Source organism: Panthera tigris, chromosome D1, assembly GCF_018350195.1.
Source record: "Panthera tigris isolate Pti1 chromosome D1, P.tigris_Pti1_mat1.1, whole genome shotgun sequence".
Taxonomy (NCBI): Eukaryota; Metazoa; Chordata; class Mammalia; order Carnivora; family Felidae; genus Panthera; species Panthera tigris.
Window position 1 is genome coordinate 63,519,120 of NC_056669.1, and position 26,380 is coordinate 63,545,499.

A 26,380-nucleotide genomic window follows, 5' to 3' on the forward strand; every position below is an offset into this window, starting at 1 on the left:
TTCTTATATAAAGGGAGAGACAGACTGGGTCAAGCAACAAAATCCAGGCATATGCTGTTTACAATAAACACCTGTGAGGTTGGTCAAAAAGCTACCAGGCAAACAAAAAGCAGAAATTTCAGTATTACAGAAAACTAATTGAAAGTTCAGAATCAAAGAGATGGATCTTATACATTGATAAAAGGCACAATTTATGAGGAAGCCTAATAGTATCAAACCTGCTAAATACATAAGGCAAAACTTTATAAATTCTGAGGACTTGATAAATACAATTCTGTGGGAAAATTCAGTACATTTGTGTCAGAATTAGATCTAGGAGAGAAAAGATAAGGTCCTACAGAAATTGAGTAGTATAATTAAAAATCTTGATTTAAGAGGCATATAGAAACTTCTTTCCCTAGTGTCCATAGAAAATTAACAAAAATGAATTATGAGCTTTGTCGTCCTCATCCATAGATGATGCATGTGCTTTTAATTGCCTTTATTATTTTCCCACCTTATTAGTGCAGTTTTACTAAGAATAGTGTCTCTCCTTCCAGCTGCAGGGGCATGAGGAGACATGTTAACATTTTTTCTAAGATGCTTTTTTGATAGTAGTTATTAAGAAGTTTTGCATTTTCCATTTTATTATTGTGCACTTTAAGACAAAGAAGCCCCCAAAAATTAAACTGTAGCAAAATAGAGAAACAACAAAGCCCAATTATCTTTAATGATAATGCAATAAAGGCAAGTGATGCTCTTCCTCACAAAGGTGGCTTTTCATGACAAGGCTAAACCAAAAGGGAAAAGAAACAAAAAGGGTTGCACTGAAATGTATGACACTGGGGTGCCTGTGTGGCTCAGTCGGTTAAGCATGGGACTCCTGATTTCACCTCGGGTCATGATCTCATGGTTTGTGAGTTCGAGCCCCAAATGGGTCTCTGCACTGACAGTGCAGAGCCTGCTTGGGATTCTTTCTTTCCCTCTCTCCATGCTCCACCCACCTCTCAAAATAAGTAAATTAACTTTAAAAAAAATCTTTAAAATGTATGTATATTATACTTAAGTGCTTATGTAAAATTAAATACATCAGGTATATGTAAATTAAATGAAAATGGGGGGAAAAAAGTCGAATTCACTTTTACTAAGGCACAGTTTGGGACCCTCAGCTTCTGAAACTTATTTTAACCATCTCAGTTTATTTTCCATGTATAAATGTGTTCTATTTAATGGTTTTATAAGCATGTTGGAAATGGTTTTGGAACCTAAACCTGTGACACTCCTAGCTTCTCCTAAAATGTATGTACTTGCGAACTTTGGATGTTTTATTCCCAGCTAGAAAAGGTCCAGAAAACTGCGAGGCACGAAGTAGGTGCTCAGTAATTATATGGTTTGCTGGATGGGTGAGTAAAGTGATGCTGCCTATTGGGGGTCATCCTGTCTGGGAAAGGTCGTCTGCAGCCAGGGTCCAACTCTCAGACCCACCTGGCGCACGTGTTCTTGGTTAACCGGAAAGGGAAGGAGTCACGCGCCCGCACGGCTGCTGCGCTCAGAGGACCCAATTCGCACACTATCCTCTGGGAGGAGCTGTGCCTGCCAGGCGAGTCTGAGGCTCCTGTGGGGCGTGGGCGCGTGGGCGCAGTGCCCCCTCCGCCAGCCAATGGGAAAAGGGGCTCACCGGCCCGGCGAAGAAGTGTCCGCGCCTGGCGCAGCCCTCCACATGTTTGCTCCAGCGCGCAGCTGTGTAGGGACCTCGCGCATAAAAAGTCCGAGTGAGCTCCCATTTCGCATCAAGCAGCAGGTACCTGTTGAGGCGTTTTTTTCACTTTTTGCCTTCCCTCTTTGGCTCCTGGCTTTCAGCACTGGGATTTAACCCGCTCTTGACCCCCTCTGTGACCCAAGGTATGGAATGACCCTCCTCTTCCCCGACGGTGTATTGCCCGTTCTAAACTAGCATGTTAGGTCCTGTGAGGGCCTTTTCAGCGCCCATATTCTTAGGGAAGACAGGGAAGGGAATGGAGACCCCGACCCGTGGTCCAGAAGGAGGAACCATCAGACCCCTCGGGTAGAGAACGCGGTGGGCCTATGGACGCGGGCCGGACCACCGAGAGAGACCACTTGTCCCTTGCGAGGCCGCGGTCACCCCAACCCCAGTGGGTAAGGAGTCCGCTTCGGGTGGGGACCTTGTGTGGTCCTTAACTCGCGTGCAGCACCTGTTTCTTAACAGGTTAGGTGGTAGGATTATGCTCACTTTCGTCATACCTGGTAAATAAAGGCACTCCTCTCACGTCCCATCCCGGGAGCAGGTGTTTGGCCTTCAATCTGGAAATAATCTCTCCACCTGAGCTCTGCCGTTTTTCCTCTACTTTGTGCCCACTCTCAGCCCTTCATCCTACTGAAGGTGAAACAGCCAAAAACTTTACAGACCCTGTGCTCCACGCTACTGGTTTCTCTCTCTCCTCCTTACTAGCAAAATTCTAGAAAGAATAGTGCATGCTTGCTCCCTGTACCAGTCACATCTACCCATAGTAGTGAGATTTTAAATAACTCCCAACCCTTGTCCCCTAGCAGTGACTTAAAATTGCCCTCTCTACAGTGGTTACCAGTGAGCTCCCACCTGCCAAGTTCAAGTGCAGTCGATGGGCATTCATTTCTTCATCTCTTTGGGATTTGACAAATTGATGTTGCCTTCCTTTTACCTTTCGGTTTATTTAAGGAATGTATTCTGATTAAAATTGTCACAAATTGTCTTAAACCCAAAACGCAACCATGGTTAATATTTTGGCATATTTTCTTTGTTTTTATGCAGAGGTTTTGTTTGAATTACTTAGATCTAATACTGATTGCCTTACCATATGCTTTTAACCCAGCACGTGTTGCTTGTTGCTGCACAAAGAGGTCATTTTAAGGACTGAAAAATCAAGTGTGTGCCATATTTTTAACGCATTTGTTTCATTAATCATAATTTTAATTTGACAATTATTTACTTTTTTAAAAAATACCTTTATGCATAAAACTTTATTTCTATAATTGGGATTCTTCCCATTGGATAATTTCCCAGAGAGAGGTTACTGATTGAAAACTCATGCAGTGTTTTTAAAGTTCTTCCTAGTTGCGGACATGCAGCTTTCCAAGGGTATAGCTATTAACATACTGACAGATACAGCTGCAGTTGATTCTCATCATCATGTTGTTTTGGTTTTTTAAAGTTAAATATTTTTGCCATTTTGATAATTGTGAAATGTCATTGGTATGTATTAGTTTTGATATCTGCTTAAGTTTGAACATTTTCTGAAATACTTGTTAGCTATTTACCTCTTTCCCCCCTGTATGAATAGCCCATTAGCAATAATTTGTTTTTAGTGCTTTTCCTGTTTGTATTTGTATTATGTTTTAGTGTATAACCTATTTGTATTATGTCTTTCTGGTAATATTAACCTTTTTATGTAAAGTATTTCTTTTTTAAGTTTGTTTATTTATTTAGAGAAAGTGCACATGTACCTATGAAAGCAGGGTAGGGGCAGAGAGCGAGAATCCCACGCTGTCAGTGCGGAGCCCTATCTGGGGCTCAGACTCACAAACCTAGAGATCATGACCCGAGCGGAAATCAAGAGTCAGATGCTTAACCACCTGAGCTACCCAGGAACCCCTGAACCTTTTAAAAATAACCATATTTTAGTGTGAACTATAGTTCACATGGGAGACAGCATTAAACGTATGTGTGCAGCTTAGTGAGTCATCCATGTAGACCCATAGGAAGCCAAGGAAAAGAACTTACCAGAATCCAAACACCTCGAGGGCATGTCCCTGATCACCAACACCTCCCTAACTGAAGAGGTAGTGTTAGATCTACTTTTATAGGTAGTTACCTCCTTACCCCAGCCCATGTAAAAAGTATGGTTTTAACACCTATACGTGCAACCATAAACAGTACAGTTTTTTTTTTTTTAAGCTTTGATTTTCTATAAATGGAATTACATGGTACTTAATCTTTCTGGGACTGGCTTCATTCACTGATGATATTTGTGAGATTCATCCTAGTGACAGGGAGCTGCATATCATATGTGTTCATTGCTGTATAGGATTTCATGGTATGAATTTACCACAGTTTATTTATTGGTTCTATAGATGGGCTCCTGGATCTTTCTAGTACTTGGGAATTACAATCAATGCTGCTGTGGCTATTCTTAAATATCTCTTAGTGTTTGTGCACCCATGTTTCTGTTGGGTGTATTCTGAGAACAGTAATTATAGGCCATAGGGGATGCAGATCTCCAATTAAAAAAATATAACCATTTTATTTAGAAATAGTTTTAGATTTACAGAAAGAGTTCTTACATACTCCTCACCCAATTTCCCCTATTTTAATGTCTTGTGTTACTATTGTGTATTTGAAACCACTAAGGCAATCAATGAAGACTATCAACTAAGTCACACTGAATTCAGATTTCACTACTGTTTCACAGTACTTTTTCTGTTCTTGGGTCTTTTCCAGGATATTGTATTACATATGGTCATCTTGTCTCCTTTGGTCTGTGACAGTTTCTAAGTCTCCCCACGCCCCCCCCGTGCCCATTTTTTTTTTTTTTTTTTTTGATAACCTTGACAGTTTTGAGAACTACCGATCAGGTATTTTGTAACATGTCATTTTGGGTTTGTCCGATGTTTGCCTCATGTGTAGACTGGGATTTGGGGTTTAGGGGAGGAATATGACAGTGGTGATGTACCATTTTCTTCACATCATTATCAGTGGTACATACTATTAACAATGACCTATGACTGATTGTATTAACCTTGATCACCAGGCTGAGACAGTGTTTATCAGGTTTCCCCACTTAGCAAATCACTAAGCATAGTCCACACTCCTGGGTAGGAGGGGAGCGGGGTTAAGATCTACTTCCAGGAGGAGGGAATATCTACATAAAATATTAAATTTTGAATTCTTTAAGAGATTTGTCTCTTTCCCTTCATTCATTCATTCATTCATTCATTCATGTATAGCCATATGGACTCCTGGATATTTGCTTTCTGCTTTGGGTTATAATAATATAGTATGTTATTTTGGCCAGTGGGAGCTCTTTCCAGTTGGCTTCTATGTCCTTTTGATCTACTCCATCCTTTTTTCCTTTCTGGCACTATGGGCTCTAGGCTTCTTTTATATATTCCCAGCCCCAACCCTAGAACCTGCAGTTTCTTCAAGGAGCCCTGATTCCTTTTATTGAAGAACAGTATTAGAACCAAGATCTGAGTCTGGGTGCATAGCTACAATTTTAATAGTTCATGTCAACAGTTCTGAAGTGGTTTTACTGATTTACACTCCAACTCTATTTGCTGAATTTCCTATAAAGTTTTTGCTGTTGGGGTGCCTGGGTGGTTCAATTGGTTAAGCACGGGACTGGATTTTGGCTCAGGTCATGATCTCACAATCATGAGACAGCCCCGTGTCTGGCTCTGCACTTGGCGTGAAGCCTGCTTGAGATTCTCTCTCTCCCTCTCTCTCTGCCCCTCTCCTGCTTGCACTCTCACTCTCTTTTTTGTTTTTTCATTTGCCATTTGTATTTGAATTCTTATGGACAAGAGGTTTTAACTTCAACATAGTTAACTATATCTCCTAATATTCATGCTGGTTCGCAATCATTTCCCTTATTGTGCCCAAGCTGGTAAGTCCCCCTTCTCCTAAGCTATAATGAATATTCTCTATTTTTCCTCCTCTGGTCTGAAGTATTAATGGCTTACTGATTTACTCTAGATTAGTTCTGTGAGGATGCTAATTAATCGTTTCTGAATGGTTTACCAGTTGTCCTAATCTGCACTGGAATGCTTCCCTTTTCAATTATAGTATTCCTTCTGTTGTACATTAAAATCTTTTGAGATTGTCTTTTCCTGAGTTATCTACTCTGCTTCTGATTTGTTTATTATGGTAGCATCCTAGAGAAGGACTGATTGAGTTACATACTCGGCAGTAGAGGGTAAGGCTTTGGAAATGGTTTCAGCTGGGGGCAGTTTGCTGCCCTGAGGACCTTTGGCAATGTCTGAAGACACTTTGTCACAACTATGGGAGATTGAAGGTTCTAATAACATCTAGAGTCCTGCAGTGCTGCTAAACATTATATAGTGCACCTAAGTGTCACTCAATGAAGAATTTTCTAGCCAACAATGTTAGTAGTGGTGAGATTGAGAAACTCCATTCCTTATGGAGATTCCATAAGGGCAACCAAGAAAGAAAATCAGGCCAGAGTATATGAAAAGGGTGGGAATATCCTATTTTCTAGATGAAGTGTCACTTCCCCCAGACCTTCTCATCTCTACCCTTTCTAGAAAAGAATCCCTCCTTCCTTTGTGTTCTAGAGTCCTATTAGAGCTCAGAAGATTGCCATTGCATATTTAGAGGTTCCTCTTCCCGTAGCCCAGTGTTCAGCACAGGATCCAGTATCACAGAATATGGCCACACAGATTGCATTTAACCCTGAATCCCCCATGCCTAGAAAAATAGAGTGAAATTAAAAGGAAGGGGTACCTAGTAGAAGGAGAATGACCTTTGTAGTTTGATTGGCTACTTGTCAACTCTTTAACCTGGGAAAGTTTCTTAATTTCTGAATCCTTGATTCTATAAAATGTGGATAAAAACCAAACCTTCAGGACTATTTTTAAGACTAAAGAACATTTTCATAACCTATACACAATAGATCCTCAATAAATGTCATTGTTAACATGTGAGGAATGAATATTTTGAACAAACAGGCTTTAATTATAAAGAGCAAAAATTTATATCAATAAATTTGCAAATTGAAATCCTCTTAGACCATGGATTCCCATTTTAGTTCAGAACATGTTGGAATTTATGAATGCCTTCACACAAGAGGAGCAACACCAGACAGCATCTGTTTTCCAAACAAAGGAAGACCACAAAACAAGGAAAAAGAACAATTCCTTCAAGAACAGCATAAAACCTTTGGGAAGGAGGCCAAAGTGTATGGTACTTTCTGTCAGAATTGCACATATCTTGTAGGAGTATAAATCCAATAAGATTCAGAACCATCTAGATCTTGGCTCACAGAGACACCTGGAAAGGCAAGAGGAAAAAAAAAGTATCAGATTGTGAAAGTTAAGGGGAAAGAGAATACCAAGAAGGTTCTTATTATATGTATGGCACCCTGTAAGTTAGGTGCACGCAGTAACTTCAAATCTTTGTAGAGGTAGGTACTGTCATTTTTCTTCTAGATATGAAAGTTGAATCCAAAAATACCTGTTGGGTTTTGTAGCAAGATGGTAATTGGTAGGAGTTATCTCAGTGGAATTCTGGTGGCAAAAGTGAGATCACAGTGGATGGAGGAGGAATGATAGGTAAAGTATAGAAGACTCTGAAGAAGCTTGAGCGTGAAGATGAAGGGGATGTGGAGTAAAGGGAACATTTGTGTAAGGCTAGACTTAGGCATGTTTAAATGTTAGTGAGAAGAGCTGAGAGGTCAGGGAGACGTTAAGACAGGAGATCACTAATGAATTAAGTCCTTTAACAATTAGAAGCTGATGAGGTTCAGATCACCGGTGGAGCCAAGAGCTTTACAAAAGGAGAAAGAGCCCCTTTGTTACAAAAAGAAAAATATTGGCCCAGGCACAGTGAAATCTGGAAATTTCTAGGCAGGACCCTAGGGTGTGTTCTGTGCCTCATTTCCCCTCCCCTACCATAGCTTTTCTGTCTTGGAGAAATCTCATTTATCCTTTGAAGTTTCCTCAGATTTACTCCTTTTTTTTTTTTTTTTTTTTTTTTTGCTTCTTTAAAAAAAATTGTTGGAAACTGTTTTGGTACCATCCTAATCTGTAAACTAGAATATTCTCTGCAGTGCAGACACACACACACACACACACACACACACACACACACAAAAGGCGAGATCCTAAAACAACTGATGGCTCCCTCATTACTGTAGGATAAAGTCCTGATTTACTGTGTAATTTTGAGGTAATTCAATTTTTGCTTAAGAAGTAAAATCCCCTTCTCCATTTTCCCCTATCCTTCTTTTCCAGGCCCATTAGCAAGAATAGGGGTAGGTATTATGGAAGACGGGAAAGATCTAGGTTTTCTGAATTTCTAGGCAATTCTGTCTGTACCACTTACTAGTTCTGACTCTCTAGCCAACTGCTGAAAAGGAGATAAGGCACTTGGAGACCTGGGTTAAGCGATTACCTGCAGGTGCCTGTGCTGAATAAAAAACTGAATAAGGCTCTTAAGTGGCTGATAAATAAGAGGAAAACCGGGCTCAGAAGAGGAGGATTTGATAGTTTTTGAAGAGCTGTCCTAGTGGGAGTGAAAGCATGAAATTGCTCAGTTACCTGGAAGGTATTAGGAGAGAGACTGGGTTATAGGAGCCTGCGGTTTAAGTGTGGGTAGTCTTTGCTGATAAATGCCAGAGTGGAATATGGTCATGGGAGTTGAGGTATGGGAAATGAGAGAGCACTGTTTTGGGTGGGCTTTAACTTGGAACACACCCAGAGTATGTGTGGTGTTGGGGAGTGGGTGGGAACAGACCCTCATTGGCTGTGTATGGATGTGTGACCAGAGATAACATGACCAGAAGAGGGAGGTGGTGGCATATCTCAACTGTATGAGCTTCAGGAATAATGATGCATTGCTGGGGTGCAATAACAGTGTTTCAGGGGCTGAGATCTATGTCGGGTGTTGGTGGGGGAGAGAAGGGATGAGGAGAGTTGCCAGTACTTAGTAGGAGCCTGTTCTGTGCCAGGTGATATATGAACTCTACCTCATTTAATCCATACCATGCTTCTCTGAGGGTGATTCTGATCTTCTCACTTTGCAGGAGAGTAAACTGAGGCTCAGAGAGATGAATTGCCTTTATTTATTTTTTTAACATTTATTCATTTTTGAGAGACAGAGCACATAAGCAGGGGAGGGGCAGAGGGGGAGGGAGACACAGAATCGGAAGCAGGCTCCAGGCTCTGAGCTGTCAGCACAGAGCCCGACATGGGGCTCGAACTCATGAACTGAGTGAGAGATCATGACCTGAGCTGAAATCAGACGCTTAACTGACTGAGCCACCCAGGTGCCCCTATTTCTTAACAGCTCATAGGTGGTGGGACTGGGAGTAACTCTGGGAAGGTGGAAGAAACATACAGTTGTCTGTGTTAAAGGCATGTTTTTATGACAGCAAATGTGTTCCAAGAGGCACTATGTCAGTACTGAGCCTAATACACCGGGCTTCAACATATTTGTTGAATTTGTATTTTTATAGGCATTTTGTTTTTCTAATCTTTTCCATCAGTCCTGTTTATTCACATTCTTTTGTTTCCCCCACTGAAGCCTGAGTATTGATCTGTGGACAAGATGACAGATGGGTCATCGTCTTCCTTCTTTCCTGATTTTGGGCTGCTCTTGTATTTGGAGGAGCTAAACAAAGAGGAATTGAATAAATTCAAGTTACTTCTAAAGAATGAGACCATGGAATCCGGGTGCTGCCAGATACCCTGGGCTGAGGTGAAGAAGGCCAAGCGAGAGGACTTGGCTAATTTGATGAACAAATATTATCCGGGGGAACAAGCCTGGGATGTGGCTCTCAAAATCTTTGGCAAGATGAACCTGAAGGATCTGTATGAGAGAGCAAGAGCAGAGATCAACTGTGAGTGATGCTGGGGACCTATCTGGGGGTGGGAGAAGGATGTGCTTCCTGAGGCCCATTGGGATGATTCTATGAAAGGGACTTGGGGATTGAACCATTGTTGGCTCATTTGAGAAACACTGAAGAGGCAGGAGCATTTTGAGTATTGTTACTCAGCCTGGCTCCTTAATTGGGGGTAATTCATCCATCTTGTACCAATTATGATGATTAAAGGAACTGAGTGATAATAATTGTCCCATCTGGTGTTCCTGTGCCTGAACTGCTGCAGATAGTCCTAGGTTGCACTAAATTTTAAGTAATTTCAAATAGGATTTAAGATCTTTGCTAACATAGGAGGAATGGGCAAAATTTTGTTAAGGGGCATAAGCCAAGCCAATATTTCTGGTCATTCCTAAGTATGAAATATTATAGACGTCAAAACTTCCTTACTCGTATGCTTTACAAGGCTTTACAGCTACAAAGTGTGTATTCATTATTTTCTAGGAACCTCACCATATCCCTGCGAGGTCAGTGTAGACCAGGCTTAGGCTAGACCACTTGCCCTAACTACAGGATGGAGGGCCTCGCAAGAGGTCTCTGCTACAGTGGTGCTGACACATCACTTCTCCCCCGGCTAAGCTGGTGGAGTCGAGGCTCTGTTGGCTCTGCTTTTCTTAAGCCCAGATGTCCTAGAATTGGACCACTGAGGGCCATTCTGGCCCCTGTTATGGCTGTCAGTAAAGCTTTCCTTGTTTTTGGTGAATCTCACAATCCTGTTGGAACCTGTTGCAGGGACAGCCCATTCCCTGGGACCAGAGGATGCCAGGACACAAGAGGAACAAGATGAGCAGGAGGCAGTGCAGGGTGAGCAGATGTTTGGGTTTTTGTTTTGTTGTCAGATTTGGGAGGAGGTTGAGTGTTTGAAATGTGATGGGGGGTTATGCCCCAGGAGACAGTTGTTCACCTCTTCTTAACTTCTAATATACTACCTGTTGATGGTTATTCAAAAAGAGTCAACAAAACTGGCTCTCTGGCTGAGGTCAGAATCTGGGCCGTGTTAATTCAGGTCCTCAGTGAGCATAGTATTTGGAAACGCCCAGTCAGAAGTTCACAGTCTGATGAAGAAAGGTATATTCGCGTCTCATTTACAAGTTAGAGAGTCCCTGAGTTTGGCAGGGACTATTCGGCTTATCACATGTACTTCCTTCCTTTAGAAACGATGCTGTAATTGAGTTCCAAGAGTGGTGACCAGCTAGTCCGTATAGCATGTAGTTTCTAGAACCAGGTCTTCTTAGTCTTCATTCAATACCATTTCCATCCCCCCTGCTTAGCTTTAAATTCCATGTAGTTGAATTCTAGTTTGTGTAAATGGAATTACAGTAGAAAGAAACTTGATCAAGTAAGAAATCATTCTTAACCCAGCTATGCTGCTTTCTGATGGGCCACGTTATTATTCTTTTTTTTTTTTTAATGTTTATTTGAGAGAGAGCAAGCAGGGGGACTGCAGAGAGAGGCAGAGAGAGAATCCCAAGCAGTCTCGATGCTGCCCAATGTGGGGCGCAAACCCATGAACTATGAGATCATGACCTGAGCCGAAACCAAGAATTGGACGTTTAACCAACTGAGCCACCCAGGTGCTCCTGGGCCACATTACTTCACTCAAGAAGTAATTGATACCTGCTTTATTCCAAACACTAATAAATAAAAAATGCTTCCTGTGTTAAGTGATCTTGAAGATAACTTTTTGCTTTGAGCTTAATTTCTGATTCAGTGTAAGGAAGTTTATTCTTATGGTATTTATTACTGGCCATAAATTTAGGAAATTAGGATTCCTTCTCGTAGAAATTAACTGTTAGAAAATTTGGAAGATAGATAAAAGTACCATGAAGAAAGTAAGTCATCCTCATAGGTGCACCTGGATGGCTCAGTCAGTTCAGTGTCCAACTTTGGCTCAGGTCATGATCTCGTGGTTTGTGGGTTTGAGCCCCACATTGGGCTCGCTGCTATCAGCACAGAGCCCTCTTTGGATCCTCTGTCCCCCTCTCTCTCTGCCCATCCCCCACTCACACTTTGTCTCTCAAAAATAAATAAACATTAAAAATTAAGAACCAATCATCCTCATAATCCCAATTTTCTTTTAAGTGTTACTCTTTTTATGGTATAATATTTAGTAGAGTGTATCTGCCTTGCAATACCTACCTTCTTCTGGAGGAGATCTAAGCATAATCTCGTGGGACATGAATTGTGTTAGATGTTTGTACTGAATGCCCTGGTAGAATAAAGAAAAGAATTATTTACGTTTAAAAATAATTGTAGCTTGTGAGATGTACTGTGAATGAAAATATAGCATGTTTTGAGAAAAATGAAAGAGAACTATTCTAGCATTGGGGTTCAGAGACAGATTCTCTGAACAGTGACATTTAAGATCTAAAGAAGGAATTGGACTTAACTAGGTAAGGGTGAAACTATGTTTTCACTTTGCTTGGACACTTGGGAATATATTTTTAATTTTAATTCCAGTATAGTTAACGCACAGTGTTATAGTAGTTTCAGGCATGCAATGTAGTAATTCAACAATTCTGTACATTACTCAAGTGCTCATCATGATAAGTGTACTCTTAATCCCCATCACTTATTTCACCCATCCCCCCACCCACCTCTCCTCTGGTAACCATCGGTTCTCTGTAGTTGAGAATCTAGTTTTTGGTTTGTCTCTTTGTTTTTTTTTTCCTTTGTCCATTTATTTTGTTTCTTAAATTTCACATATGAGTGAGATCATGTGATATTTGTCTTTCTCTGACTTATTCTGCTTAGCATTATACTCTCTAGCTCATCCATGTTGTTGCAGATGGCAAGATTTCATTCTTTTTTATGGCTGAGTAATATTCCATCATATGTATATACCACTTTTTATTTATCCATTCATCTATCAGTAAACACTTAGGCTGCTTCCATTTCTTAGCTCTTTTAAGTAATACTGCAATAAACATAGGGGTGCATATATCTTTTTGAATTGGTGTTTTCATATTCTTTGAGTAAATACCCAGTAGTGGGATTACTGGATTGTATAGTAGTTCTATTTTTAATTTTGTGAGGAATCTCCATACTGTTTTCCGTAATGGCTGTACCAGTTTGCATTCCCACCAACAGTGCACAAGGGTTCCTTTTTCTCCACATCTTCTCCAACACTTGTTGTTTCTATTGTTGTTGATTTTAGCCATTCTGACAGGTGTGAGGTGATATCTCATTATGGTTTTGATTTGTATTTCCCTGATGATGAGTGATGATGAAAATCTTGTGTCTGTTGGCCATCTGGGTGTTTTCTTTAGAGAAATATCTATTCATGTCTTTTGCCCATTTTTAATTGGATTACTTGGGTTTTTTGGCATTGAGTTGTAGAAGTTCTTTAAAAAAATATTTATTGGGGTGCCTGGATGGCTCAGTCAGTTAAGCATCTAACTCTTGATCTTGGCTTAGGTCATGATCTCACGGTTTGTGAGTTTAAGCATCATGTCAGGCTCTGTGCTGATAGTTGGAGCCTGCTGAGGATTCTGTCTCACCTTCTCTCTGCCTATCCCCTGCTTGTGCGCGCGCGCGCTCTCTCTCTCTCTCTCTCTCTCTCTCTCTCTCTCTCTCAAAATAAATAAATAAACTTAAAAATTTTTTAAAAAGGAATCTCTGCACCCAACATGGGGGTTGAGCTTACAACCCCAAGACCAAGAGTCGCATGTTCTACCAACTGAGCCAGCCAAGCACCCCGGGTTGTAGAAGTTGTTTATATATTTTGAGTACTAACCCTTTATCAGATATATCATTTGCAAATATCTTCTCTCATTCGGTAGGTTGTCTTTCAGTTTTGTTGATTGTTTCCTTTGCTGTGCAGAATATTTTTATTTTGCTGTGCAGCAAACCAATGGTTTGCTTTTGTTTCCTTTACCTAAGGAGACACATCTAGAAAAGGGAATATTTTTCTTTTCTTTAAATATTCTTCAGGCTATGTTTCAATGTTCATTATTCTTCATAGTTTACTAAAAGGCAGATTATTTCGATCTATAGATTCAGATATGTCTTCAGGTCTTCCCTGGCTATCACTGTTAATTGACCTGTGTTCTTTTTTCATCTGGATGATGACTGTGCTCTCCGCATAAGGCATCTTTTTTTTCCCTCTATAGAGGAAGAGTACAAGGAGAACATATTTCTCTTTTTTTGTTTTAAGTAGGCTCCATGCCCAATGTGTGGCTTGAATTCACAACCCCAGGATCAAGAGCTGGAAGCTCTACTGACTGAGGCAGCCAGATGCCCCAAAGAGAACACATTTTTAGAGCAAATCTAATTTTTACTTTCCACCATAAATTCATTCTTGTTTTGTCAGTTTCTTATGCATGTTTTAAATCTATAGGAACATGTTTTAGTTTTACTTATATTCTTACCTAAACCAGCTGCACTTTGATTTGAGTGCACATTATTGCTTGTTCTTGACTTCAAGTCCAGTGTTCTTGACACTGCAATTGACAGAATTCGCTTTGATCATGTGTATCTGTGTTTTTTTTTTTTTTTTCCTGCTCCATTCTCACTAACTTAGGTGATGGAACAGAATACAGAACCCAAATAACAGAAAAATATTGTATCACGTGGGATAAGAAGTGTTTATTTGGAGAACCTGAAGATTTACATCCTGGAGTTGCTCAGAAAGATCAAGAACTGTTGGAACATTTGTTTGACGTGGATGTGAAAACCGGTGAGCAGCCACAGACAGTGGTGCTCCAGGGGCCTGCTGGAGTTGGGAAAACAACCTTGGTGAGAAAAGCAGTGGTAGATTGGGCCCAGGGAAATCTCTACCAGCAGAGGTTTAGCTATGTTTTTTATCTCAATGCAAGAGAAATCAACCAGTTGAGAGAACGAAGTTTTGTTCAAATGATATCAAAGGACTGGCCCAGCACAGAAGGCCCCATTGAAAGGATCATGTCCCAGCCCAGCAGTCTCCTTTTTATTATTGATAGTTTTGATGAGCTGAACTTCGCCTTTGAGGAACCTGAGTCTGTGCTGTGTGAGGACTGGACCCAGGTACACCCAGTGTCCTTCCTTCTCAGTAGTCTGCTGAGGAAAGTGATGCTCCCTGAGTCATCCTTATTGGTGACAACAAGACTCACAGCTTGTAAGAAACTGAAGCCTCTGTTGAAGAATCCGCATTCTGTAGAGCTGCTGGGTATGTCTAAGGGTGCAAGAGAGGAGTATATTTACCAATGTTTTGAAGACCGGAAGAGAGCTTTGCAAGTATTCAATTCACTAAGAAGCAATGAGATGGCTTTTAGCATGTGTAAAGTGCCCCTAGTGTGCTGGCTTCTTTGTACCTGTCTGGAGCAGCAAATGGAGAAGGGTGGTGACATCACGTTAACCTGCAAAACAACAACAGCGCTGTTTATCTGCTATATCTCTAGCTTGTTCCCACCAGTAGATGGAAACAGTCCTAGTCTACCCAGCCAAACCCAACTGAGCAGCCTGTGCCACTTGGCTGCCAAAGGAGTGTGGACCATGACATCTGTATTTTACAGGGAGAATCTCAGAAAGCATGGCTTATCTAAATCGGATGTGTCAATTTTCCTGGACCTCAATATTCTTCAAAAGGACATGGAGTATGAAAATTGCTACATGTTCACCCACCTGCACGTTCAGGAGTTTCTTGCAGCTATGTTCTATATGTTGCAAGACAGCTGGGGAACCAAGAACAGTTCCTTTCAGTCTTTCGAAGACTTGAAGCTGTTGCTTGAAAGCAACAGTTATAAAGACCCCCATCTGACACAGATGAAATGCTTTTTGTTTGGCCTTTTGAATGAAGATCGAGTAAAACAACTGGAGAAAACTTTTAACTGTAAAATGTCACTAGAGATAAAATGGAAGATACTTCAGTGGCTGGAGATGATGGGGAACAGTGAAGATTTTCCAGCACAGGTGGAATTTCTGGAGTTGTTTTTCTATCTGTATGAGACTCAAGATGAAGCTTATATAAGCCAGGCAATGAGCTATTTCCAAAAGATTGTCATTAATATTTGTGGGAAAATCCATTTGCTTGTATCTTCATTCTGCCTTAAGCACTGCCAGTGTTTACGGACCATGAAACTGTCGATAACCATGGTATTTGAGAAGATGTTAAACTCCAGCCCCCTAGCTGAAATTTGGTAAGCATGGAAGTTCCCTGTCAGGGAGTGAGGGAAATAGATTTCATTGGTGAGAGGGAGGGAATTGTTGAGCTGAGGTGCCAGAGCCAGGATAACCCTTCAGGCTTGTCCTACCTTGAGGCAAGGAGGGGAAGCACTGAAACCCCTTATTGACCAGTAGTGGCTACTGGTGAGGAAAGGACAAAAATATGCCTGAAGTGGCTCTCTTGGCCTGAGGGCAGTATCAAGAAAGGGGCTTGGCTGAGAGCTATCACCTGTCAACACCCTCAACTAGAAATAATCTTCAGGTCACATCCTAGCATAAAGTTGCATCCAGTATGGTACACGTTTAACTTTTAAAAAGAATGCCCTCCAGAAGAACAAGGGAATGGGAATTTCTTGCTGAAGCTCGTTTATATAGGGCATCTATCTGTTCCTCTATAAGCTGCTGACCTAGCTCACCTTCCCTGTAGCCTAGACATAGGTCAGTCTTTGCTTTGTAGTTCATGAAAGGTCTCAGCCCTTTAACACCTAACTGGAGAGAGTACGATGTGGGTAAGAAATAGTAGGGGCTGAATGAGTATTTTGAAATAATGAGTCTTTAGAGTTTTATGCCTATTATTTTATCCTCTTCTCTTCCTTGAATTGCCTTTTCTGACTCCATCTATGCCTGGGGGAAGAATTCAACTATGGGATTAGCTCCAGATTTAACTGAACTTGAGGGCAATGTATGTGGTACATAGTTGTCTAGTGCATGGGAAATTTAATCTCTTACCCAGTTCAATGCTGGTCAAAAGCATATCTCAGTTTATTTTTCAGATTACAAAACTTTGATTCAGAGAAGTTTGCCTGGATAGTAAGTGCACAATTGTCGGTTCAACACACATCAGATAATAGCTAGCATCTGCTTGACCATATGCTGACAGTCTTCTAAGTCCCAGCTCATTTAGGCTCTCAACAATCCTAGTAAAAGCCTACTAGTAAAAACCCTGAGGTATCAAAAGATATTAATTTGACTGAGGTCCTACATAGGATTGTGAGTCCTTGGTTTTCCAGCTTAACCCACACTGCCTTGTTGCCATTAGGTACAATCACAGAACCATCTCCCTTGTAAGGACATACATTTCATTTCTCCTTAGCTGTGAGAAAATTCTAGGCTCGGATGCCATGACCTTTACTGTTCTCGGGGGTGTTCTAAGTAATCTCATTCAGTCTGTCTTCTCAATTCTGACTTAGTGGTTCTGTTTAAAGATGTGATTGAACCCAGGGTGTTAGAATGTATTTTATGCCCAAGAGTAAACATTAAGAAGACATTCTGGCCATTATATTGCTAGTCCTCAGGCTACCTTCCCTTCATCTGTGTTCTAGTGTTATATAATACTAGAGTTGGCCTTGTTGCTAAAATAAGAGTCTGAAAAACCCAGTGTTCTAAGAGGCACATTATAGGTGGGTCAGTGTCTTCCACAACAAAACAATGTTGTAAATTTAATAGCATCGCTATCTGTCTTGTTCACCGTTATATCCCATAACATTTCTTTTTTTTTTTTAATATATATATATATATTTTTTTTTTGGACACAGAGCATGCACATGAGTGGGGGAGGGGCAGAAAGAGAGAGGGAGAGAGAGAATCCTAAGCAGGCTCTGCACTGTCAGCACAGAACCTGAATCGGGGCCCAAACTCACAAACTGTGAGATTATGAACTGATCTGAAATCAAGTGTCATACACTTAACCTACTAAGCCACCCACACACCCCTTCCACAGCATTTCTACGTAGTAGGCACTTAAATGTTTGAATGAATGATGTATTGCCTAGTTTTCTCAAATTTAAGACCTCAGGTGATAACAGAGGCCAGCACTCTGCAATGTTATTCAATCCAATTTTTAAGTAAGGTATGGGGAAACCAGTATTTATTGGGTAGTGAAGGAGATCAGGATATGCCACCCCAAAATATGCCACTTTTCCATTAGAAGTATTCTGAGCTGAAAGCATTTGAGTTCCTGAAGCTCCTTACCTGCCTACAGGCAGAGCCTCTAAAAAGAACTCAACTGTCATGAATCCCCTCCCTGCAAGCAATTTCTCTAATTTCTTCTTGGAGGCAAGTTGGCACCACACCCAGGTGGATGTTGTCACAAACTATCCTGTCTCTTCTCTGTTCTCTTAAGGGTCCATTTATCTTTCCAACAAGTCCTTTGTTTTTCCACAAGTGCCTTTTCTCCCTCTGCCTTTCCCCCACTAAATTAGCTATATAAACCCAAATAATGCCTACATCTCTGAGTTACTCATCACTGAATTCCTCCCATGTAGGTCTACAATGCATATGCTAATACAATTTGTATGCTTTTCTCTTGTTAATCTGTCTTTTGCCCGTCCAATTTAGAGGGCCCCGGGGAGAACCTAGGAGGCCACAGGGAAAAAGATGCTTTTTTTTTCCCTCTCCTATAGCAACTATTTGTATAAGGCAACATGCTAGACTTTTATGTATTTTAATATAAATAAACAGCTATCGATTGTTAGCATTTACAATGGGAAACCTTTGTTAAGCATTTTGTATAGATTCTTACTGAATCTTCACAGTAATCCTAAGAAATAGATACTATTATCTTCATTGTTTAAGATGAAGAAACTGAGGCTTGCCTAGGCTAGTGATGTTGCCAGATCAGCCAGTTTAGTGAAAGGCAGAGTTGGGACTCAGGACTGTTTTGTTGTAGAGCTTTTGCTTATAATTATAAGGATGTCCTCTGCTTTATTCCTTACTAACCTTTGTTTATAATGAGTTTGTCAATAGTATGCCTATTAGTTAAATTATACAACAGTTACAAATTTACAGAGTGCCTTTGTATATGTACTAAATTTGACTATTAAATCCTCACAGTCCTGTGAAGGGAGATAGAATTTCCATTTCATACATGAAGAGAGCTCAGAGCTCCTAGAACTGATGTGACTTACCTAAAGTGATGTAGCTAGTCAACGGGAGAACTGGAGCTCAAAACCCGGGCTTCTTAGTCTCCACCCTGTCCCCAGATGTCTCCCTATTACTCCTATTCTTACTCTTTGTAGTCTTATTTTTCTTCTTGATACTGGCTCTTTGGGTATTTGAAGACCTCCGGATTGTCCTTCCTAAGTCTCTTCCTCCAAAGTGAAGTCTCTAGTGTAGTTTTGTGTGTTGAAGAAATATGTTGAGGGGGTGAGAGAGTTACTTGGCAAACAAAGCCTTTGGGGTGCCAAGAGGAAGATTTTCGGGTGGACTGCGCCCACAACAGACCTGCACTGATGTACTCACCATTTTCGGGGTATACTTCCTTTCACCCAACACTATCTTCTGACAGGTGCCCTGGTTGAAACAGATAAATCCATCTTTTCTTTTTCTCAATTATCTAGGCGAAGGGATGGTGGTCATATTACTCATTGCTGGCAAGATCTCTGTTCAGTGCTTCATACAAATGAACACTTGAGAGAATTGGACCTGTGTCATAGCAACCTCAATGAATTAGCCATGAAGACTTTTTATCAGGAACTGAGGCATCCAAGCTGTAAACTACAAAAGCTATTGTAAGTTTGGCATCAGAAAATCTAATGGAGTTATTCCACCTTCTTTCTTTGTCCCATTGGCTACTGCTTATTAGGGGATCCAATAGTAAACAAATATTTAAAATCCACGGTGTAAACTACTTTAAGAACACCACCAGTGGAAACCTCTGGGGATGTGGAAGCATACCTAACTTGTTCTGGGAGTGTAGCAGCTATTGACATGTGTGTTTTGAGGCCCGATAAGGAATTTTGTACGTGAGGAAGGACACAGAGCTAAGGCATTCTAGGCAGCTCAACAGCATTTTCAAAGATAGGTTCTGGAGTACACTATTTTTCTTTTTAATTTCTTTCTATTGAGGAATAATTTACATTTAATAAAAGGCACAGATAGTAAGTGTCTAGTCAAGCTTGATGATTGCATATACCTATGTAACCAATACCCAAAACAAGCTAGAGAATAATTCCATCACCGCTGGAAGTTTCCTTCTACCCCCTTCTATTAGTTTTCTTACCCTATCCAGTCTCAAAGGCAACCACTTTCTAAATTTATAACTATAGATTAGCTTTGTCTGTTCTTGTAAATAGTTTTCATTGCTTCATGTAGTATGTACGTGTTGTGTCTGTATTCTTTTGCTCAACGAAATGTTTTAAAAATTTACCTATGTAGTTGTATGTTTTAGTAGCCTGTTTCTTTTTATTGCTGATGGGAGTATTCCATTGTTTGACCTACTGCAGCTCATTCATTCTCTTTTGAATAGACTCCTGTGTTGTTTCCAGTTTTTGGCTATAATGAATAAGGCTGCTATGACTATTCTTGTACGAATTTTGCATGTGTGTGATATATGTTCTCATCTCTTGGGCTAATATTTAGGAATGGAACTGCCAGTTTACAGATGGATGTTTAACCTGTTAATAAATTGCCAGCCAGCTCTTTAGAGTGATTGTGCCATTTTGTAGTCCTACTGACAATGTATGAAAGTTCCGCCTGCTCCTCATCCTGGCCAACATTTGCTACTTGTCTTTATTATATCCTAATTTGATTCTACAGACCCTATCATTTTTTTACATTTGCTGGTTTACATGGCTTTCTCTCTTTTGTCTACTGGCTCTACTAAGAGCTGGAACTGATGCTATTTAGTACTGTATTCAATGCCCATCCATGTGCTCAAGGCCTAATTAGTGCTCAGTAATATGTTTTGAATACTGAACAAACAATTAGCACTGGAGATTGATGTTCTTTTTTTAGGGGAGGGGGACAGGCTTCTCCCTAAATATTTCCCTTGGAATCTCCATGTTTTCAGTGAGATCTGACCTTAGATTTAAAGTACCATATTTGGTCTGGTTTTGCACCATAGATGGGGTAGTCAACTGCATAGATGTCATGATTAAGGGGTTCCTGGAAATCCTTTTCATTCACCCCCAGGCATCTCCCCTACATTTTCCTTTTACTGAAAGTCACCAATCTAAAGCCCTGAAATTGCTACTGCCTTCTCTGGGGTTAAATGGCTCCCTCTTTTACAGTGCAAGGGTCCCTTAGGGGGTGACACCATGAAAGTAGCTGTTAGTCTTTCTCGCCTCAATGTGGTCTTACTTCCTCAAGTCCTTTTTCCTTAACACATGAAATCGTACTTCCAATTTATATTTAGTGAGCGCATTAGGCACTTTTACTGGATGATGATGGTTAATGCTGTAAACAGGTAAAAGTTTTATTTTCCTGTGCTTGGCTAGAAGGGGAGTGAGGGTGAAGGTTAGGTGGTGGATGAAAGGGAGGAGAGGTGATGTTACACAGGGATGTTTTGAACAGTTAGTAGCAGTGTAAGCATATTAGGCATTTGGGACTACCAGAGGCACTTACAGAAGAATCAGATATAGCTAACAGTGACTGAATAGCAGATAATAGCTAGGAAGAAAAAGGGGCATACTTAACTTCCTCCCATATTTAGCTTTGGGCTGTCTCTGTACACTTAAAGTCCACAAGATGACAGCGTCTTTTGCAGTGATATGTTTTGTTAATGTTGCACATCAAACAGTTGATATTATGAACTCACCTGGGGTTATTTAAAGGATTCAATGTGAATTAATGCTGTAATGAAGTATTTGGAATATCCCCCATTATTTCTGGTAGTCATTCCTAGGATTAAGAGTTCAAAACCTCCTCTTCTGCTTTTCCTGATGCTATTACCTTCTTTTCCTTCAAGGTCAAAAAAAAGTTGAGGATATCAGTTGTCAGGATGTAATGGCTATCTAAGTAGTAACCCAATTATTTTTCTAAGCAACATCCTGAAACTCAGATTTCTGAGAAATTGTGAAATCTGAGAAATCCACAGTAAAATAAGAAACGGCAGGAATATTTAGTTATCTAAGAGTTGGTTTTGAAAAGAAAGTGAGTGCTATAACCAGGATATGAATAATTTTGTAATCCCCCCCCCTGCCTATTTTTATTCTGAAGGATGAGATTTCTTTCTTTCCCTGATGGTTGTCGGGATATTGCTAGTTCCTTGACTCACAACCAGAATCTGATGCATCTTGACCTGAAAGGGAGTGATGTAGGGGACAATGGAGTAAAGTCCTTGTGTGAAGCCTTGAAAAACCCAGAGTGTAAACTACAGAATCTGAGGTAAGTTGTGAGGTTTTTTTGTTATAACTGAGACTTTTGTCTGTCCAAACAGACTTTACAGCCTGGATTTACTATTCATAGGGCCAGCTTAAATCTATTTTCATGATATAGAATGGCAGGAATCCCCAGATTCAGGGTAATTTTCTCCTGACAGGACTTTTAATTGCTTCCATCCCCCCACTAAAGACCCCTCGTTGTATGGTTCCATGTCAACATTTCCTAAATTAAAAAAAAAAACCAGACCCAGAATTTAAAATTATTTATATTTAAGTGCAGCCATATGTGTATTTATTGTATCTTTGAACGCTTACAGAAAAGAATGTACTAATGCTAACTGGGGCCAGTGTTAAGCAAGCTCAGTTTTACTTAAGTTTTGATAACAAATCACCCTCCCCTTATAATTGCAACTCGGTGACCAGTACAGAAAGCCGAGGAGGAAGAGCACAGTGACTGTCAACTGTCAAGGTGTTTGTTCATTCTCACACACTGTGGATCCTAGTGCTGGGTCTGATTTTCTCTGAAAGTGAGAGGGTTGGCAATCCTACTAGGTCCCCACATTTGTGTGACTGGTTACAAGGGAGATATTATTTTCCAGTGAAGGGTTTTTAATTCAGTTTTTGACAAAATAAAACCAAACCAAAGCAAAATAAAAAATCATTGCAATAAATTTTACCTTAGAAGTTTTTATCCCTGGACTCATTTGAGGGGTGGGGTGGGGTGGGGGAGTAAGGCAGAACCTTGACGCATGAAAGGCCAGGATAGGTCTGTATTTGTTAGAAGCAAATTATAATCTATATGTAGAAATCACAAGTAAAATGTGGAACAAGACCTTCTTTTTGACCATAGGCAGGTGAACTGTATTAACATTGGGAATTCTTAAGTCTCCCCAGTTTTTGTAGGATGAAATTTACTTATAGCATATCCAGAAAGTTGTTGGATGCTTCTTGAACATGGGTTGAGTTCAATTGTCGGCAGGCCAGGTTGGGGGGTATTAGTATTACCGTCTGTGAAGTAGTTTTAGGACATGGTGAGGAATTTTCAGTAACCTGCAGCTTCTAGTATGGAACCCAAGTGAGAAGTAGGTCATTGGTTCTTCTGTCTACAAGTGAAACATGTTAGTAGCAAAAAACTGTTAAATGGAAGGAAAGATGTTTTCTTTACAGTGGGAGCCATGGGTCCAAGACAAAAATGCCTTGGCACTTGACAGAGCAGCAGGACTGGGGTAAGATCTTTTTCATCAGCTGAGATTTGAACAATGTTTTCCACTGATAGGCCTTAAGGTAGACCCAGTTACTAGGCTTTCAAATAGGAAACCATCTGTCTGTGTCAAACAGTGGGGCTCCTTATATCAGTAAATAAAATTTTTTGGTGGCAGAAGTCACCAGAGCTTTGTAATAATTGAGCACTGCCTTACGTAGGATTGGATGCTCTCCCATTGTGAGTAACTCCTGGAAGTAATCGATAGTCTTATAGACTTCGTATTAACGCTCTGGAGAAAGTTTCAATTTTACGTTTACTTTAGACCTCATGTCCTAACAGCTGTGGACAGTTGACTGGCCACGGTAGTCTGGTTTAAGCATAGTTCATGCTGAGCTTAACATTGTCAAATTGCATTTTGCTGTTTTACTATTCCCACTGATTCTAGTTGATGTGAGCAGCGAAAGCATTGATAAATCAGTAGACCTCTGCCAGGCTGCCTCACAGAAGATCCCCAATTACTGTAGGAACTTTGCAAATATAAAGTATTTAAGAAAACTTTAAATTGCTGAGAGACTCCTATCAGCCCTTATACGTGAGCGTACTGGAAAGGTACATACAATGACTAATTTCATGTGAAGATTTCACTCTACTGTGTACTAAAGGTTCCCCTCCAGAAGGGGGAGAAGTATCTACTCTCCTTGTCCTGATAATTTTTTCCACCTTGTGAGCCTGATGATAGGGTATTCTTAAAGTATGTTGAGCAAATAAGGGGAAAAACAAAAACCTTGGGCAAACTAATAATGCCTCATTGTGCCCTGAATCCTTTCTTATTTTGCCTGTGCTCTGCAATTGGGGGTTAATAGCAAGGTGAGGGAGCAGTTGATTCCACCAAACAGCCACGTGAAGAGTACCGAAACAGTATTAATGTAAAACACTCCCTACATCTTCAAAGATTTTGAATTAGAGAATATTCCAGAAGGGTACTGTCTAAAATAGTTGCAAGAACAAACTGATTAGTTGATCAAGATAAGAGGAAGATGGGGCACCCAGGTGGCTCAGTCAGTTAAGCGTGTGACTCTTGACTTCAGCTCAGGTCAAGTTTGTGAGTATGAGCCCCACATCGGGATTGGGATTCTGTCTCCCGCTCTCTGTCCCTCCCCTGCTTGTTCTCTCTCTCTTTCTCAAATTAAAAAACAACAACAACAAAAAACTTTAAAACAAAACAGATAAGAGGAAGGTGCCTGGGAATAACAACCACAGCCTTGACTGTATTATTAACTAGAATAAAATAGTTTATAAGATGTAGATAGCATATGGACCAGTGGAAAATTTTTGCTTTTCCAGGAGTTTAGAATCGTTCTAGTGTGTTATAATTGTTGACAACCATAAAGAGTTCAAAAGTATAATGGGCCCTCGTAAATATGAAAAGACTTTGGAAAAGTGAGAGTGTATATACTTTGAAATCAGAATTTCTGCCACTTGCACAGATGACCCAGCAGGCAGAGACTTGAGTTGGAACCTGAACTACTATTCCTGTTTTCTCTATTACAAAAACGTCTGTTTTAGTCATTAACTTTCATAAACCCTGATATATATCCACAGCTTCATAATCATACCAAACAAGTGTTGTTGTTTTTTTTTTTTAAGTTTATTTTTGAGAGAGAGAGAGAGCATGCTGAAGGGGCAGAGAGAGAATCACAAGCAGGCTCTGTACCATCAGCACAGAGCCTGATGCAGGGCTCAAAGTCATGAACCATGAGATCATGACCTGGCCAAAATGGAGAGTTGAATGTTTAACTGAATGAGCTACCCGGGCACCCCCCAAACAGGGTTTTAAATGAAATGTAATTTAAAGATTTAAGCCCTAAGTTCAAACATAAATAGGAATATAAGACAACAATTGATTTTGCCATCTTAATTTGAATAATATGAAGAATAAACTGTAACAAATTGGTAAGAAAGTAATTTATGTTCTTGTTTTGAAGTTTAGCATTTTTAGAAATTTTTAGATAAATAACTAATTTTTAAAATATTCTATTAATCTAAGTTTCCAAAATCAATAAATTTGGAAACTATATTTAAGTCAACGTTAAAGATAGTATAACCACTGCTAAGAATATTGCAACACAGTACACCTCAAAAGTTGATTCAAAAAGCATAATATTTGCAATATTGTCTGATTCCAAGATTTGTAAGATTCCAGTTTATAAATATGTTGGTCATTTATGCAACTCATTTTAATTATGTACTGAGATTTATATTTATATGCTTTTAAATATTAATATAAATAATACTTAACCTACAGGGGAAATGTGAGAGATTTAGAAAGTTCTTTAAGATTTTTTTGTTGTTGTTAGGGGCGCCTGGGTGGCTTATTTGCTTAAGTGTCCGACTCTTGATTTCAGCTCAGGTCATGTACTCATGGTCCATGGGTTCGAGCCCCATATCCGGGCTCTGTACTGACATATCCGGGCTCTGTACTGAAGCGGATCCTGCTTCGGATTCTGTCTATCCTCTCTGTCCCACTCCTGTTTGTGCTATCTCAAAATAAATAAATTAACTTAAAAAAATTAGTAAATAATAAAGATTTTTTTGTTAAAGAAATACAAAGCCATATGTGATCTTAAAATCTATGTTTGCATTTTTATTTCTCACTGTGGTAAATTCAGGAATGAGTCCCAAAACCATCTTTTAAGTTTCAAGTTACAGAACAAATTAACTTAATCTAATGATTTAGCTTGATTTGTAATAGGTCCATGAAGCCTATCTTGTTCATCCAAAGACCTTCTCCTGCAGTGAACAATTTCTGCAACCATATCCCTTTAGAAACAACTCTTCTGTTTCTCAATTTCTCATGCCTGTCAGAAAAATAGGGGTGCTTGGGTGGCTCAGTTGGTTAAGCATCCAAATCTTGATTTTTGGCTCAGGTCAGGTTTTTGGTTAGTGAGATGAAGCCCCGTGTGGAGCTCCATGCTTTCAGCGCAGAGATTGGGATATTGTCTTCTCCCTCTCTCTCTGCCCCTCCCCCACTCAGACAGGGAGCTTGTGCACATGCCTGCCTGCTCTTAAAATAAATACAGTAAAAAATAAAAAAAAGAAAAATAATCTTGCATTCAAATAAAAAGTTACAAAATTCTCGGGCAACCTAGAGACCACATAGCAGACATTTTCACAAAAGAACATTCACACAGCTGTTCTGAGGTCCTGGAGTGTTCATCCTCCAGTGCAGCAGACCCTTCTAACTGAGGAAGGGCCACTTTCTCTTGAGCAATGCCTCTTGAGTG

At 40.1% G+C, this 26,380-nt stretch overlaps 1 protein-coding gene across 5 annotated transcripts in view; it reads left to right on the forward strand.

Moving 5' to 3' along the window:
* The first annotated feature begins 1,746 nt into the window (after window positions 1-1,746).
* NLRP14 (NLR family pyrin domain containing 14) overlaps window positions 1,747-26,380 on the forward strand; it is a 70,268-nt gene continuing 45,634 nt past the window's right edge. For all 5 annotated transcript variants that reach the window (XM_042958823.1, XM_042958825.1, XM_042958821.1 and 2 more), the window contains exons 1-6: window positions 1,747-1,881; window positions 9,296-9,611; window positions 10,383-10,454; window positions 14,173-15,766; window positions 19,130-19,300; window positions 21,729-21,896. In XM_042958823.1, the coding sequence (XP_042814757.1) occupies window positions 9,320-9,611; window positions 10,383-10,454; window positions 14,173-15,766; window positions 19,130-19,300; window positions 21,729-21,896 (2,297 nt within the window). In that variant the 5' untranslated portion in view covers window positions 1,747-1,881; window positions 9,296-9,319. The remainder of the gene's footprint in view (window positions 1,882-9,295; window positions 9,612-10,382; window positions 10,455-14,172; window positions 15,767-19,129; window positions 19,301-21,728; window positions 21,897-26,380) is intronic.